At 43.4% G+C, this 16682-nt stretch overlaps 1 protein-coding gene across 1 annotated transcript in view; it reads left to right on the plus strand.

Moving 5' to 3' along the window:
- The window catches only part of ADAM12 (ADAM metallopeptidase domain 12), a 323861-nt gene that overhangs the window by 296235 nt on the left and 10944 nt on the right, over window positions 1–16682 (plus strand). Inside the window, exons 19-21 of the mRNA XM_033131268.1 lie at window positions 1643–1778; window positions 2404–2512; window positions 4372–4551. Of these exons, the coding sequence (XP_032987159.1) occupies window positions 1643–1778; window positions 2404–2512; window positions 4372–4551 (425 nt within the window). The remainder of the gene's footprint in view (window positions 1–1642; window positions 1779–2403; window positions 2513–4371; window positions 4552–16682) is intronic.

Here is a 16682-nt window from a genome sequence, read left to right on the forward strand (position 1 = left end):
CAGGCGGAGCCATGCCCTGTGCCTGGCGGCCCCCTGGCCCTCCACTCCCCGGCCTGACCGTGGCTCAGTCATTTATGAAGCAAGTCCTTCTCGAGCATATGCCACATGCCAGCCGCTTTTCTAGGTCCTGGCGAGACATCAAGCAGATGTAGAGTGGCAGATGGGAGAGGGTGACAGTGGGACTCAGAGAAGTGGATTGATGGGTGGTGTGGAGGGGGCAGGATCTGCAGGACACGGTGCTGGTGCTGGAGGAGGGTCAGGGGGCAAAGGGACGGAGTCCCCGCGCTGCCCTGGTTTGTGCCTGGAGCAGCTGGACGGATGGCGCTGCCACCCATGGGACCAGGCAGCCTGGCGACGCAGCTCCTTCAGTTAAAGACTTAGGGGAGGACTTTAGGGAACTGGAAATTAGGGTTCAGGCTCTTGCTGCTCACTTTTCAATTAGCTTTGTTAAGAGACAAGGGCACTCAGGCCAGAGCCCTCGACTGCTGGCCCACAGCCTGCAAAGAAGCGCGTTTGGCCAGGACACCAGAAGCAATGCTCTTCCAGTCACACTAACAAGAGAATCGCGACTGTCCGACGTTGGTTGTCTTCCTTAGGCTAAGACACGTCCCTGAGAGCACTTGTCAGCTGGGGACAAAGTCCACAAACAGAGAAGGTGTGAGTCATTACTCTCTGGAGGGGCACCACTGCCGCTCTGGTCGGAGACAGGGGTGAGAGACGGGTGACAGAGTCCCCTCCACGGCCAACAGCAGCAGCCTGAAAGGACGGCTGTGCGCCTACTATGTGAGGCACACCCTGATCCTGATCGTCGCTGGTGAATGGGACCTGTGCTCTCGGGAGCTCACAGTCCCGTGGAAACTGCAGATAAAGCCCCTGGCATCTCGAGTCCTCCCCAGACAGCGCTTGCCCACAGCTGCGGTAGAAACCAGCCTGATGGTTTGATCTTTCCTTCCTTCCCCCACCCCGGAGGGAGTCTCAGTGTCAAAAATGTGATCAAATCACAGACAGGGGATGTTGCCATGGAGAAAATAAACCGCATCCTCCCAGAGAAAGGGGTGTACCCCCAAACTGGATATTAAGTCCCTGACATAACAGAACAAACCCCGTGGGCATTTTGTTTAAGCTATGAGTTTTCTTTTCCGTTTTTTTTTTTTTCCATCTTCTAATTTAACAGTGTCCAGACATAAGGAGTCTTGGCCTAAAGAAATACAAAAACATAAAATAATAGAACAGACTCCAACGCTGAAGACTGAGAGGAGGAAGGAGCCTGAGGAACACATTTGTGATGGGAGCTGGAAGGAGTTTGGTTGGGGAACTGCTTTAATTCTGATGGGATTTTAACGACGGCTCCCGGCGGCCACCATTCCCTGCTATTGTCTTGCTTGGGGGCCCTGAGTGGCCAGGGTTGTGGTCCCACCACCCAAACGACGATCCTGTCTGCAAGTCCCAGAGTTGTCAGAAATGAATGATGGCCGCATAGACTGAACCTCGAACATGACCTCTGAACAGCGTTCAGAGGTTCACTCCCTTCATTTTTGTTCCTTCCTTCAAAGTCCACTTGGCCGTAAATGTCACAATGTGATACTTCCCATATTTCATGATAACTGCCTCCATCCCTTAGTCAAATGTGTTTTTGTTTCAGATAACCAAGGTTTAACTGTAGGCATTCTGGTGACCACCCTGTGTCTGCTCGCTGCTGGATTTGCGGTTTATCTCAAAAGGAAGACATTGATACGACTGCTGTTTACAGATAAAAAAACAGCCATTGAAAAGCTAAGGTACCCTGGGTTTGGGTCATCTTTTCAAGAAATGGCGGTTGAAAGGATGTACAACCAACTGCTCTCACTTCGCTTTCCTTAGCAAAGAAGAGGTCAGATTTTCTGGAGAGTAAAACTGGTATTTCGGGTTTTTTAAATTTCTGCCAGATTCGCTGCCTCCTTTACTTTCCCTTCAAACTATTTGCTGCTTGTTACATAAGTAAGCAGGGTGTTGATGAATCTCAGGGATGTATTTCCCCCAGCCCTGCATTAGTAACTTTTATAAGACATGGGAGGTTAAAGATATTTTCATCAGATGGGTTAGCTTTTGATTTAAATATATTCAAAGACAGTTTTGCTGAAATGCCAGCTTTATACAAAACGTCCCCCAGCTGTCACAAAGCCTTGTTTCTATGGATTGTGAGAACTAATTTCACAGAATAGTGGCTTTGGGGAGAAAAAAAAAAAAATCAATATTTATTGTTAATCTTGTAATAGTGTTAGGTAATTTTACCTTTGCATGTTTACTCACATTGAGTTAGAAATAAGTAAATGTGTTGTGAGTGTTATTGTGAACAAAACAGGAAAAGTGAAGTCAACCAGAGTGGAAACGCCCTTGGTGAGCTGGGATGTGGTTACGTTGCAGGTGTGTGCACCCGTCCCGGCCATCCAGCGGCTCCCGGCCCCGTCAGGCTCACCTCACCCGCCTCAGCAAAGGCCTGATCAGGAAGCCGCCACATTCCAACACGCCCAAGGTCAGTGTGGAACAAGCACAAGAAGTTAACGGACACAAAGATACGGGTTTTGCTCGAGTAGGAACAGATCCTGGAGACTTCCCATGAAATGCTCACCAGCACAGTTGGCTTAGAAAAGGCTTACTGAGGGCATGGCCCAGGCCGGGAGGAGGCTCACAGTGCCCCATGGAAGCCCTACTAGGTCCTGTTGGGGCAGGCAGTGTCCCCTGTGTGCCATGGTGCATGGTACATTGAGAACTAGGATCCCTCCAGTCACCTAGACTGGCCAAAGTCCCAGGAGGCCCCGGGGACGGCTACCCAAGCAGATTCTTGAAGCTGGGCCCCTCCTGTGGTTTCAGAATGCCACCGACCGGTTTCGGGTGAGTTCTTTGGGCCACTGTCACTCCCAATGTATTTGTAAGAGTTACACTGAGCCCTTGGTTGAGTCCAGTGTCCTCCAGCCCTGGGCTGCGGAAGCTGTCACTCCGGTTTCAAAGAGTGGGATCCTTAAACCACAGTACCTCCTGGCTCTCTACTGTCTTGTAACTTTCCTGCTATCCTGGTGAATTATTACAGGGGGGTCACTCTCATATTAAGTTTCTCCACCGAGTGTTTTTGATGCATCCATGCGAGTTCTTGAATAGTGAATTCATTCAACGAGAGTCCAGATTATAGCAGTGAATGGTGTTGGTGTCAAGAAATGACAAAGCGTTTTTTAAATAGTTATCACATATTTAGTCAGCAAAAAACTAGTTTATCTCCCTTGAGCTAGAGTGTAGAGGGTTGGGATCCAAAGATGAGGCTGTTATTCCCGATAAGTGTTACCACCTTTCCTCCCCAAACGTGGGATTATAGCAAGGACAGCTTTATTTCTGAAAGCCACAAACGGGAAGTGACCAAAATATCCAGCGGTAGGTAAAAGGGTAAACAAACTTGGGTATATTTACACAACGCAACGCTGCTCAGCAATAAGAAGGAGTGGACTGTTGATCTATGCAACACCACGGATGAACCTTGACATAATTATGCCCAGGGAAAGAAGCCAGACAAAAAATGAATACATACGCTGTGATTCCATTTATATAAAAGTCTAGAAAAGGCAAACTAATTCTAGATGGCAAATCAATAGTGACAGGGAAGGGGAAATGAGGTGCAGGGGGAGGGGAGGACAAGGGCAAATCTTTTGTGGGTGATTGATATGTTCATTATCTTGCTTATGTGATGGTTTCCTGGGTGTGGACATATGTCAGAATTGACCAAGTTGTACATTTTAAACATGTGCAATTAATCACCTGTCAAGTATACCTCAATAAAGCTATTTTTAGGAAGAAAGGAAGAAAAGAGAAAGGAAGGGAGAGACAGGGGCTCGAGCACAGGCTCATGCTGGTGTGTTCTCATCTGCCACTGAAACGAGGGTGGCCTGCCGGAGAAGACCCTCCAGCCGCAGGCCCCGGACCTCAGCCCTGGCTTCCAGAAGCCCCCACTCCCCTTCCCCGGGGGTTTTCCTGTGTTCTCATGAACCTTGTATGCATTGAACGATGTCTTATTTTCCCAACTCTTCTGCATTTCCCTTAAGAGATGTTCTGTCTTCATACTTGGCACTTCCTCGGGGGCCTTGAACCTATTTGTGAATGAATTAAACCAGTTTAAAGTCCAAACAGAAATAGATCACTCTCAGATTGATGGGGTGGGGGCGGGGTGCCTCTGTTAGCACTGTGAGGTTTAAATAATTAATAATAGATTCCCTGCCGATAACTCCCTGATTTCTTGCTACTCACCCCACCTCCCCGCCAGCAGCATAGTCAGCACTGCTTTTTCCTGAAGGGATTACCTGTACTTTTGAGACCCACCTGTCATGGCTTTTTGCTTTGACCCTGCAGGATAATCCCAAGAGACTACCACAGTGTCAGAACGTGGACATCAGCCGGCCCCTCAAAGCCTTTGACCTCCCTCAGCCCAGCTGGCCTCAGCGAGTGCTCCCGCCTCTCCACCAGGCTCCTCGTGCACCCAGCGTCCCCGCCAGACCCCTGCCTGCCAACCCTGCACTTAGGCAGGCCCAGGTACGCCTGCAGCTGCTCATTTGATGGGTGTAGTTCAAGTCCAGACTCTGCTATTTGCTAATGCATGCACTTGGACAAGTTGTTCAACTTCTCGGTGCCTCTCTAAGCTCTTCGGGTGGTTAAACGAGATAGGCCATGAAAAGCATCTAGTACAGTGCTCGGTGTATAGTAATAATGTAATCCTTTTAAGTTGTTAGTAGTTGTATTTCTATATTCAGATGAGCGAGGGTGCCCATGCAATTATCGTCCTAGCCGTGACACTTTTGGGAATTGCAGGGGCACTATTAATAATTAGGCCTGGACAATAAACAGAGAGGGCACTTCGGCATTGACAATGGGCATAGTTTCCTACTATTTTTCAGTTTCAAATTATTTATAAAAATTTCACAGCCTGTTGAGTTTCTCCATACCAGACGCAGCACTGTATTAGACACTTTGCGTATATCTTCTCATTTTGATGCTGTTTTGGGACGTCACAGTTTCTATTTGTTATGACCGTGAACATGACATTCATTTCACAATAGCGAACTTGAGGGGGAGGGAAGGGCAAAACCAAGGAAATGAAAAGCACAAAGAGATCATCACTGGGGATTTGTTTTTATGGCGATCAGTGTTATATTTTCTTCTAGTAATTTGTGTATACATACCATGACGTGTGTATTCTTAACATAACTTAGATTACTCTGTATGTACATGGCTTTATATACTTCTTGCCATGTACCACGCGATTAAAACTTCGTAAAAACGTTATCTTCACGATAGCACTACACATGGGTATGGAATACTTCTTTAACTACTTGTCAATTAGCAGGCGCATTTTGGATGTCTCTGATTTTGGCTATTATAAATAGGTCTGTTATGAAGGACTAGACAGGTAAATTTTGGACCACTTTGATTAGTCCCTTAGGAGAGTTTCCTGAAAGTGAAACTATTGGGTTGAAACCATTTTAAGCCTCTTAATACGTGAACTAAACTAAACTTTCAAGACTCTTACATACATTCATGTTCCCATGTTATTAGAGAGCATCTGTCTCACATACTATTAACATTTCAAACCTTTGCCAGTTTGACACACACACAAAAAGTCTTGGGGTTTTTGTTTTTCTGTTTTTGTTTGTTTGTTTTTTCCTGTCTAGTGGTTCTATCGGTTACTGAAAGGCAATGTTGAAATTTCCAACTATATTATCTGTCTCCTTTTAGTTCATCAGTTTTGCTTCATGTGTTTTGAAGCTCTGTTGTTTGTGATACACACAATTAGATTATTGTGTCTTCTTGGTGAATTGACCCTTTCATCATTATGTGATGTCCTTCTTTAGCTCTGGTACTTAACTCTGTTCTAAAATGTACTTTATCTCATATTAATATATCCATTTCCGTTTTCTTTTGACTTGTGTTTGCAATGTATGGCTTTTTCTATCTTTTCACTTTTAACCTACCTATGTCATTTTATTTGAAATGAGTTTCTCAGAGACAGCGTATAGTTGGATCATATATCTTTTCATCATTCTGTCAGTCAGTGTCTTTTAAGAGGTGTGTTTAGACCATTTACATTTAATGTAATTATTGATATGTTAGAATTTATGTCTACTATTTTCATATTGTTTTTGTTCCCCTGGTTTTGTTTTATTGTACTGTTCTCTGAATTCCTATGGGTTAGTTGAAAACTTTTTAGTATTCCATGTTGATTTGTCTTTATGTAGTTTTTTGTATGGTTATTCTAGGTCAGGGTTTCTCAACCTCAGCGTTATTGCCATTTTGGATTGGATAAATCTTTGCTGTGTGGGACTGTCCTGTTGTATCATAGAATATTTAGCAACATCTTGGTTTCTACCAACTAGATGGCAGCAGCATGAGTAATCATGTTTCCAAACATTGCCAGATGTCCCCCAGGGGACAAAATCACTGCTGATTGAAAATTGCTGCTCTACAGATTACAATATATGTACATATTTATCACAGTCTACTAATATCAATATTTTATCACTTCAAGTGGAATGTAAAAACTTTACCATCTTTTAGGTCCCTTTTTCATTCTCCCTTTATGATATAGGTTCTTAAGTATTACCATTTTGTACATTGAGAATCACGTCAGAGGTTGTCATTTTTGTTTTCAACCATCAAGCATAACTTTTAAAACTCAAGAAGAATAGTCCACTATATCTACTCATACATTCACTCTTTCCATTCTTTCTTCACTCCTGATATTCCAAGTTTCCTTCTGTTATTTCATTTTTGTCTGAAAAACTTCCTTTAGCTATGCTGATAAAGCAGGTCTCCTGGCAACAAATTCTCTTCATTTTTCTTCATCTGAAAATATCTTTTATTTCACCTTTATTTCTGAAGGATCCTTTTCACTGGATGTAGAATTCTGCGTTGACTGTTTTCTTCTTTCAACATTTGAAAATGTTGTTCCACTTCCTTCTGGCCCCCAGGGTGATGAGAAATCTCCTGAAAGTTCTGCCCACAGTGTCTGTTCCAGGGAAAGGATGTGGCCTGTGTTACAATAGGGAGGGCTAGCAGGACTGTCCCCTCTCCAGGCTGGGCTGCCCAGTGAGGAGGAGCAGGGGCGTGCCTTTTTTCTGGTGTTTACCTGGAGGTAGAGTAAGGTCAGGTATAGTCAAAATGTTTCTCATCTACTGAGTGACCCTTCTCCTGGTCTTTTTGCTGGAGATAGCAAGCTTTCCTTGGGCCTTTTGGTTTTTGTCTGATGCCATTGTCATTTCCAGATTGGGGGGAGGGGGGAGCTTTCCAAAGCCCAGGCCAAAGTATAGAAAAGGCAAAAATGAAAAACAAGAACTCACTGCTGAGGAGGTCCTGGAATTCTGGAGTCCTTCACCAGTCTATTTACTTTTCACAAACTTTCGGAGTCTCGGTCAGTTGCTTTATGAATTTGCTCCAGATTTTCTTGTTGTAATTAGCAGGAGGAATAGGGTAAAATTTGCTTATTCCACCTTGTCTAGACCTCATTTCTCTTTGTATTTCTTTGATTACTGCTACCCTTGAACTGTTTCTCATACATCTGTTAACCGATGGTATGCTGGTAAATTGGCTGTCAAAAAAATTTGTTTCTAAGCCCTGATTTATAGGTGATTTCTCTGCTGTGAAACTCCCACCAGTGGCCAATTTCAGGCTCTTACCGTGATAGCACTAGACCAGAAGTGGAGAGTGGGCTGACGTGAGCAGGTGCCAAGCTGCTCCAGTGTACAACTGCCGTTCACTCAGTTGTTCTGTGACTTGTGTGTTCCTATCCTTTGCCGATTTTTTTCAATTTGTGAGAGAGAGTTTCCTTCCTCATTTGTAAGAGTTTATTTTCTTAACAGATTAAGAATATCTACCCTTTTGCAGTAATTTATTGTAAACCTGTTCCCTCGTTTGTCTTTTAATTTTGTTGATGATGTTTTTGGTAGAAAAGGAATTCCAATTTTGAGTATGATATCTATTCATCTCTTGTGAATTCCTCCATTGCTTTTTGTGCTTACCGAGTCCCCTCCCATTTCAGTATCAGTGAAGACCCACCCTTAATTTCTTCTGTTTATTTTGTCGGCGATTGACAGTTCTTTGGCATTTGTTTTTCTAACCTGGCTTGGATTTACATTGGTGGAAGGCGGTGGGCACCTCATAAACTTTTCTGGGTTATGGACTTATTTGAGAATCTGAGGAAAGCTGTGAGCCCTCAGAAAATGCACCCATGCTCATGTTTTGCATGCAAGTTTCAGATAGCCACAAAACCTGTAAGCCCCTTCCCCAGGGATTCCATTACCCTGAGCTTTTTTATGTCTCCCTTTGAGCAACATGTCTGTGCACCATGTCACACTGGGACTGCCCCTGACAGACCGTGGGATCTGACGAAAGACATTTCTACTCGCTGGTGTCCTTTTTCCCACCAGCCGTGAATGCCTACAGAAGTGACTCCTTCAAGACTTCCTGTACAGCAGGCCCTCAAAAAGGCCTTCATTCTGTTTTATGAACTTAAGGAAATGTTACCCTTTAAACATTAGTGACTGAAAAATCCACGTTTCTCACTCCAGGCTGGTGTCTATCTGGAGCTGTTCCGAGACATCTGATATAGATTAAGCTCACGCTTTCTCCCCCATCACACAGAGGGAACTGGAATTAATTCCCTGCAGGTGTGGCGAATATTTGGAGGTGGCTCTTGTTTGGCAGCACTGACATTTTGTACTTTACAGCCCCCGCCCCGTGCCCTGCCCCACACAAAACGACCAACACACCAATATACCATCCAAACTTTCTGGAAGGAAAACACTGTCATAAATGCTACAATATTAGTCAATCTTCCATCTCAAAAGTAAGTGAGTTCTTTATGGAAAACATGTGACCTTTCCATCAGATGCTCTGTTTGATTTTTTAAATCAAGGACAGTCGAAGGAACTCTCTCTCCTGTCCACAAGTGTACCTTCCCAAGTGTACTGTTTCCTTCATGGCGAAATGACCCGAGGAATTCGAACTTCTCGACCTAACGCCTCAGCCTTGATCAAGGAAGCAACCTTTAACTTCCTTTTCATCCTGTCAGCTATTTTAGGGGAAAATAATTCATTGTATTCATCTAGCTGGGAGCTGAGTGCTGCCAAGGTCGCCCCAACCACAAGCTGAGCATGAAAGGCCAAGTGTGGGCTTGAGAAAAGAATAGTAAAATGATGAAAAAATAAAAATAAAAAAGCCCACCGGTGTGTGGTCACCTACAATTGTGTGCTCAGCCAAGGGGCGTCACAGGATGCCTTCTCTCGGTGTGTGTCATACACCGTGGAGTCAGCTCCAACTTCTAGCGACGCCATGAGTGAGTGACATCCACCATGCCCTGTCCATCCACAGCCCTGCTCAGCCCCTGCTGAGGCCTGTGGCTTCTTTTATGGAGTCCATCCATCTCATATTGGGTCTCCCTCTTTGCTTACTGCCTCCTGTTTTTCCAAGCAGTATTGTCTTTTCCAAGGAACCCTGCCTTCTCTTGATGAGCCGCAAGTGGGACAGCTTCAGTTTTGTCTTTTGGCCTCCAGCGATGTTTCAGGCTTAATTTGCATGAGGACGTACTTGTTTATCTTTCTGGCGGTCCAGGGTCTCCCTGGAGGACAGATATCAAATGAATCAATCGTTTTCCTATCAGCCTTCTTCACAGTCCAACGTTCGCATCTGTACTTAGTAATTGGGAAGGCAAGGGTGTGGATGGCCTCAGCCTGGGTCTCTCATGACACATCTTTAGTCTGGTTGACCTTTCCTAATTCTTCCATTGCTGCCCTGCCAAGTCTCAGCCTGCTCATGATTTCTTGGCTGCAGTCTCTATTTGAATTCAAGATTGAACCAAGGTCAGCAACATCTTTTAACAGTTTCAGTGTCTTTGTTGTCTGTTACATTGTGTATTTCTTCTGTAGTCAAGATTTTTGTCTCTTTAATGTTCCAGTGCAGTCCTGCTTTGAGCCCCCTATGCTCTGCCCTGACCTCTCTGAGTGGACCTGGGACCTGCACTGACATGGAGAGCTCCGCCAAATCTGCATACATTTGCATATTATAAGCCACTTCAGAAGCACCAGGGGAGTTTTCCTGCACCTACTGCTGCTGGATAGAGTCCATCTCAGACTCTGGAAGGGAAAGAATAGAAAGGGGTGGCTGCATATAGATCCGAGGGGTTTTTGAGAGACTCTCTGGTGATGGTTGATCTTAAAATATTTTATGTTGTTTTTCTCTGTTTTCAAGCACCCCCAAAAAAGTCAAATTTACTCTTTGATGATTTTTAAAATAAAAAGAATAATCTGTATTAAGGGGGGAACATACAGGTGCCTAACAAGCTTGTATCTTGAGCAGAATTCTGAAAGGATCTTCCTGGGAAGACCAGCCTCAGGCGGCAGGCTCCCCAAGGCATGGGGAAGGAAGCGGGAGAGGGGAGTTCAGGAGCTGTGTGTGATAGAGTGAAAGGATCGCCTTCCTTGACTTTAGACATCGTTTATGAAGTCGGCTGACTTGACTTCTAGGAAGAAAGGGGGGGCCCCAGAAGCCTGGGTTAGCCATGGACTCAAGGAAGAGTCACATGGGACATGGAGTGTTACGTTTTTCTTTTCTGTATGCTGGTTCCTTTATGACGTCCTTAAACCTTCAGTGAAGTGTGCTCACCATTACAACCTCGTGTCAGTCCCGAGGTGGTTGGAGAATGACAGAGACTAAGGGCAGATGTACAGGGAGAGGACGACATCCACAGAGTCCGGTCCGAGATGCTAAGGAGGGCCCAGACGGCAGCCTGGAAAGAAAGGCCAGGGTAGGAGGTGGCAGGCAGCAGCTGAAACACAGAGATGCCCAGGGTTTGGGCGTGCACGGTGTGTGCTACTGTCATACAAGAGAAGGTGTCAAGTTACTAAATTTGAACTTAAAAATAAGTGTGACTCAAACGACTAGAAAACATGAGGACACTCAGGAGATGTTCTTAACTGCCAAATACCAGTGTATCTAACTTTATTCCTGGAAGAGAAAAGGGAAGCAAGGGACTAACTCTTTTGGGGTTTTCATTAGATTTCTAAGACATATCCAACTGAAATCCTTTATGCAGTTTATTCTGATTAATTGGCTTAATTCACTTAAAGTTTAAATAAAAACATGTTCAATGTCACATCTAAGATAGATTTCTCTGCTCACAGAAAATTATGTCTAGAGAGAAGTCTGTTCTAAGAAGTAGCAGATCGAAATGCAATTTTCTGCTGTCACGCTGAATTGTGCCATGATTCTAGATGGAGTGTAGGGGCCCCTGTAACTCAGACGGGCCATCTTCTAAGAAGTAAAAACTTCATGAAACTGTCGCGCTCTCAGCATTTATCTGGTTTTGATGTTGTTGTTTTTTTGTTTTTTAAGGTTTGCCCCATAAGATGGCATTTGAACTGTACATGCTGCTGTGTGGTCAGATTTGGCTTAGGATTGTTTTTGTTTATTTTTGTAAGCCCTTAGTTTCCTGGAAAATCTTAGGAAGTGGTTTTTACTCCATTCAAGCTTATCAGTGAATATAATACTGAGATTGTTTTTCCAGTTAGATTAGCTTCTTTAGTAGAACAATAGGAAGCGAAAAAGGATAACTGAGTATGTCTCTGAGGTTGACTTTTGCTGAATCAAAGCCCCTTCCTGAAAAAGCTGACAGGCCATGAGAATATGCCTCAGCCCTGTTTCTGGCGCTTCTTATCGGCACTGCAGAAACTTCAGGAAAACAACAATGGCAGGATTCATTTCTATTTTTATTCTTATAACCAAAAGGCATATGAATGTACTTTGTGTTTTGGAGGTGGGGTTTTTTGGTACAAGGAGCTTCTAGTTGTGTTTTGAATTGTCAGACAATAGCAAACATTTACGGCACCAATGAGGTGGCCGTTACTACTGGGTCCTTCACAGGCATTTCTGACCCTCCCAAGGAGCCCGGGAAGCAGATACAAGCATTTTACAGAGGAGGGAACAAGGCACAGTGAGATCAAACAGCTAGTGAGGGACCCAGAGGTGGAAGACCCGGGGTTCAAACCCTCGTTCTCTACCTCAAGTCCTAACATGGATGTGTGCGCGGCAGGATGGATGGAAGGGAGGGAAGAGGAAAAGGTGGTGAAGGCACTTATGGTGGACATAGTTCACACCTCAGCAATCAGTCATTTCCCCCCTTTTGCCACAGACGCACAGGTGATGGGGGCGGGAGGAGTTTTCAATTCAAGTCTGTAACAAGAGAATCCTGTGTTTCTCTTTTCTTCTGCTTGTAACACGCATGCTCCCATCATCCTTGTCTTAATGGGTCTTTCTTGGAACCAGCTCTTATTCAGAACCACAGCAGCAGTGGCGCTGCACTTGGAATATCTGTGGCATCGCACATGAAGGAAGCTCTGGGCGTTTTCTGTACAAGTGGAGACTTTCAGTCGGTGTTTTTGCCACACGTGTCATTTCTCCTAATCAACACGTTCTCTGTCTGTAGAACATACACCACACTGTATCTTGTAAAGCAAGACCGTACAGTCTCTGCTGACTAAGGAAACACAGCAGGGCAATCAAACTTTGCTCAGGTAACCACGGATGGGGGTGGAGGTCTCTTTCAAGGAGGTCCAAATTCCCCCTCCTCCCCGGACCCACACAAAGCGGGATGACCGATTGACATGGGCTGCTATTGGTAAACAACAGCTACTCATCAAACCTTTGTCCGGATGGGAATGTGAGCAAAACAAATGAATTACATTAACTTAGACCTTGACTTTAGAGCCATCCAGTGACAGCCGTTTGCCCCAGGTAGAGCCCAGACTTTCAAAGTCCCCTTCAGCAGCAGGAGTTCAGCATTTGAATGAATGGGGACCTGCACCGTTCTGACTTTCGTGGGTGCCTAATATTTAAACCAGCACTCCCAGAGTCTGGAAACCTGAGGGTTCCGGTGCCTGCTCATCAGAAATGCCAACACATAATGAGAAAAGGAAATCCACTTGCTGCCAACATGGTCTCCCAGGGAAGTGAGATAAAATACAAGAAAAGTGATCTTTATAAAGCCTTTCATTGATACAGGCAAACCAAAAGCTAGTGATTGTAAAGAAAGTGCCGGAACGTGTCCTCCGTGCCTGCTCTCTGCTTTCCAGATCTCAGCCTTTCTCTCAGGCCTTTTCCAAGACCACCTCTTCCCAGAGGCCTCCTCACTCACCTGCTGTTTGTCCTGGACTCACCTGGTTCTGCCCCATTTCAGAAGGCGCAGACGGAGCTAACCATCTCCAGACATACCTAAGTCCCATCCCTTGAACACAGTGGACGTGTAGGAAATATGCTGAATTGATGTGAATTTTTAAAATATTAACAAATAAGCCTCTTCACAGTATCAGTTATTCTCTACGGGGCCATCACATTTAATGAGTCACGGGTTAATAAAAATTTGAGTCACTTCCTCCTGTAAATCTAAAATGTAGCTACCAAGGTCTCGGACTCCTGCTAACTTTTCCCTGCCACCTGCCCAGCACTTCCAGAAACTGTAACGGAAATTTCTTTGGTCCTGTATCGTACATAATTATTCACGTGACAGACCCATCTGATGTCTGTTGCACGTGGAGGCACCCCTACCTCCCTGGAGAAAAATAACTTCAGAAGGAAATTACTCAAGTGATTCCAGTATTCAAAGGAGTGTTGGTTTTCCACTCACTTCTGTGACTATAAACACCAATTGTACATGAAAAAAGCAGATGCTTGGTCGTTTACCTTTATATTTTGTAACAGGTAACGTATGCCTACAATTAAAAATTTCAACTGTGCATTCAGAAAACCGTCTGCTTCCCACCCCTGCGAGTAGGCTCCCTTCCCAGGAGCGACCATTGCTACTAGGCCTTTGTAAAACTACAACTTGGAACACGGTGAAAAGTCAACGCCGCCTGTTTTTCTCTGCAGAGTGAGCGAATATGGAAAACTTGGAGAGTGTCAAACACTCAGACTTAGAGAGCAAAGTACAAAGAAACCTTGTCTGCCCGTTGCCCGTCTTCAGCAACTTGCTATCCATCACCCTGCTTTCTCTTAGGTCCTTATTTTGAATTCAGATTGCAGCGACGATGTATTTTTCCCACTTTGGCTTTTCCATATCCATTCTATGCAGACCCACCTCATTCTTCTCCCTGGCTGCACAGGATCTCGTTGGAGAGCCATCCCATAAATTGTCTAACCTGTCCCTTCCTGATGGCCATCGGGGTTCTCTCCAACCATGTGTCGCTTCAAGCAGGCACGGTCTTGCCCGTGCACCTCGGGCCCGTGCCTGAGCTTTCCTGGGCGCACCATTGCTGTCCAGGGCCATGCCTGTGGGGGAAGCTGATGGGTGAGGCAGACCTGCCTCTCAGGTCCCAATTTCTGTTCCCCTCCCACCCGCCGTCGGCACCAACACAGTGTGTTCAGTTTTCTTCTTGGCTAATATGATAGTTGGAAAAAAAACTGGCATCTACATTTTTCTTCCTACAAATGAGGTGGAGCATCTTTTAACCGGTCTCAGATTCATTTGTCTTTTCCTGTTTCGTGAGCTGCCTTGTCAGCTCCTTTGCCGTGTTTTTTACATGTATGAAGGTCAAAGGTTATATTTTTCTATTTCTGTTACTTCCGTGGTCTTTTTTCACATTGAAATATTTGATCCATCTGCTATTTACTTTAGCGTATAAAATGGAGTAGGAATCCAACTTTACTTTTCTAGATGACCACGTAAATAATCCTCAACACCACTTACTGTATTTGTGTACTTACTGGTTCTATGTTTTCTTTATTAGATTTATCTGGTTTTTTCTCAGCTCCACCCCAAGCGCTTTTATTACCATTAGACCATGGAAGCATTGATTTCATTGCTCCTCCACAAATTTGAAGTAAACTGCCTCCTTGGACTTTGTGATAATTAAATGAAAATATCTAACATTATTAGAATGTCTGTGTGTAAGAAGTCTTAGCTAAATAATACTTAATGTTTCCATTTTTCTAATTATTTTCTGCTTTTATCTTACCATTTCCCTTTCCCTTTTTTCTTTATTTTGTTTTTCTAACTTCTTAGACCCTTATTTCATTTTTATTCAGACTTTATTTTATTCATACTATATTAATATAAGCATATAAGTCTAGGAATTTCCTCTAAATACTGCATTAGCTGTGTTCATTGGTTCTAATTTGTAGTGTTTCAATATTTATTTTTTAAATAGTCTTAAAATTGAAATTATTTTCTTGCTGTTCATTTTTAAAATATAGGAAAATTTACTCACATTTATATTACCAATGTTAGTTCTATGCTTTTCTATGTTACACGCCTATTTAGACTTCAGATACCCTGTTTCCCCGAAAATAAGACCTAGCCAGACAATCAGCTCTAATACGTCTTTTGGAGGAAAAATTAATATAAGACCTGGTCTTATTTTACTATAATATAAGACCAGGTCTTATATTGTATTACATTACATTACATTACATTAAAGAGCTGGTCTTATATTATAGTAAAATAAGACTGGGTCTTATATTAATTTTTGCTCCAAAAGACGCATTAGAGCTGATTATCCAGCTTGGTCTTATTTTCGGGGAAACATGATATATGCCTGTGTTTTCTATGGTTTCGATTTTTACATTTAATTCTTAATTCACCTGGAATTTATCTGGATGCGTGCTGGAAGGCCAGGATTTAGGTTTTTTTTTTCTTCAAGTAGCCTATTTTTCCAGCATCTTCCTCATTGATCTGTGTTGCCCCCGTCGTCACGTACTGAATTCCAATGTCTATGGAGATTGATTTTAGGATCTACATTCCATTCTATTTATCTGAGTGATAAATGGAATGTCCAGCCCTGAGGCCCCAGCCCAGACGGGGCTGGAATGGAACCTGATGGCCACATCTGTGTCCTTACACGGGGCCTCCATTTCTTGGACACTCCCAGGAAGAAGAGAGCGGCCCTTCACCTGCCCAGGGTTGAGGCTGTTTGCTTCTGATGCATGTTGCCAAGTTCATTTCCAGAAATGTCACATCAGTTCACACTGGTATCGACTGCACCTGAACGTGTCCATTTTACTCACCCTATACCAACACCGCCATCATGTTTTAACTGCTAATGTGATAGGTGGACATTTATTACTAGCAGGGCTAAACATTTTTCATAGAATTAATTTATTCTGCTATGAATTGTCTTCTCTGTAAATTGCTTTTTCTACTGTGTATAGATTTTTGGGGTTTAAGTATAGGTACGTATTTTCTATAGTTAAAGTTGCCAGTCATTTGTCTATAATATGTTTGCAAATCTTGCCCTAGATTGTCCTTGACTTTGTAATTAAGTTTTTAAAAATGTATAAAGTATTCTTAATCTTTTTCTTCGTGATTTCTCATAATCCTTTAGTCTCTCACATTATGAGATAGATACCCCGTTTCCCCGAAAATAAGACCCAGCCGGACCATCAGCTCTAATGCGTCTTTTGGAGCAAAAATTAATATAAGACCCGGTATTATGTTATATTATAGTACATTACATTACATTACATTATATTAAATTATATTATATTATATAAGACATGGTCTTATATTATAGTAGAAGAAGACCCAGTATTACATTATATTATATATATTATGTTATATTATTTTTTGTATTATATTATATTATATTAAAGGCCTAGTCTTATATTATAGTAAAATAAGACCAGGT

The sequence above is a fragment of the Rhinolophus ferrumequinum genome, chromosome 16 (assembly GCF_004115265.2).
Source record: "Rhinolophus ferrumequinum isolate MPI-CBG mRhiFer1 chromosome 16, mRhiFer1_v1.p, whole genome shotgun sequence".
Lineage (NCBI taxonomy): Eukaryota > Metazoa > Chordata > Mammalia > Chiroptera > Rhinolophidae > Rhinolophus > Rhinolophus ferrumequinum.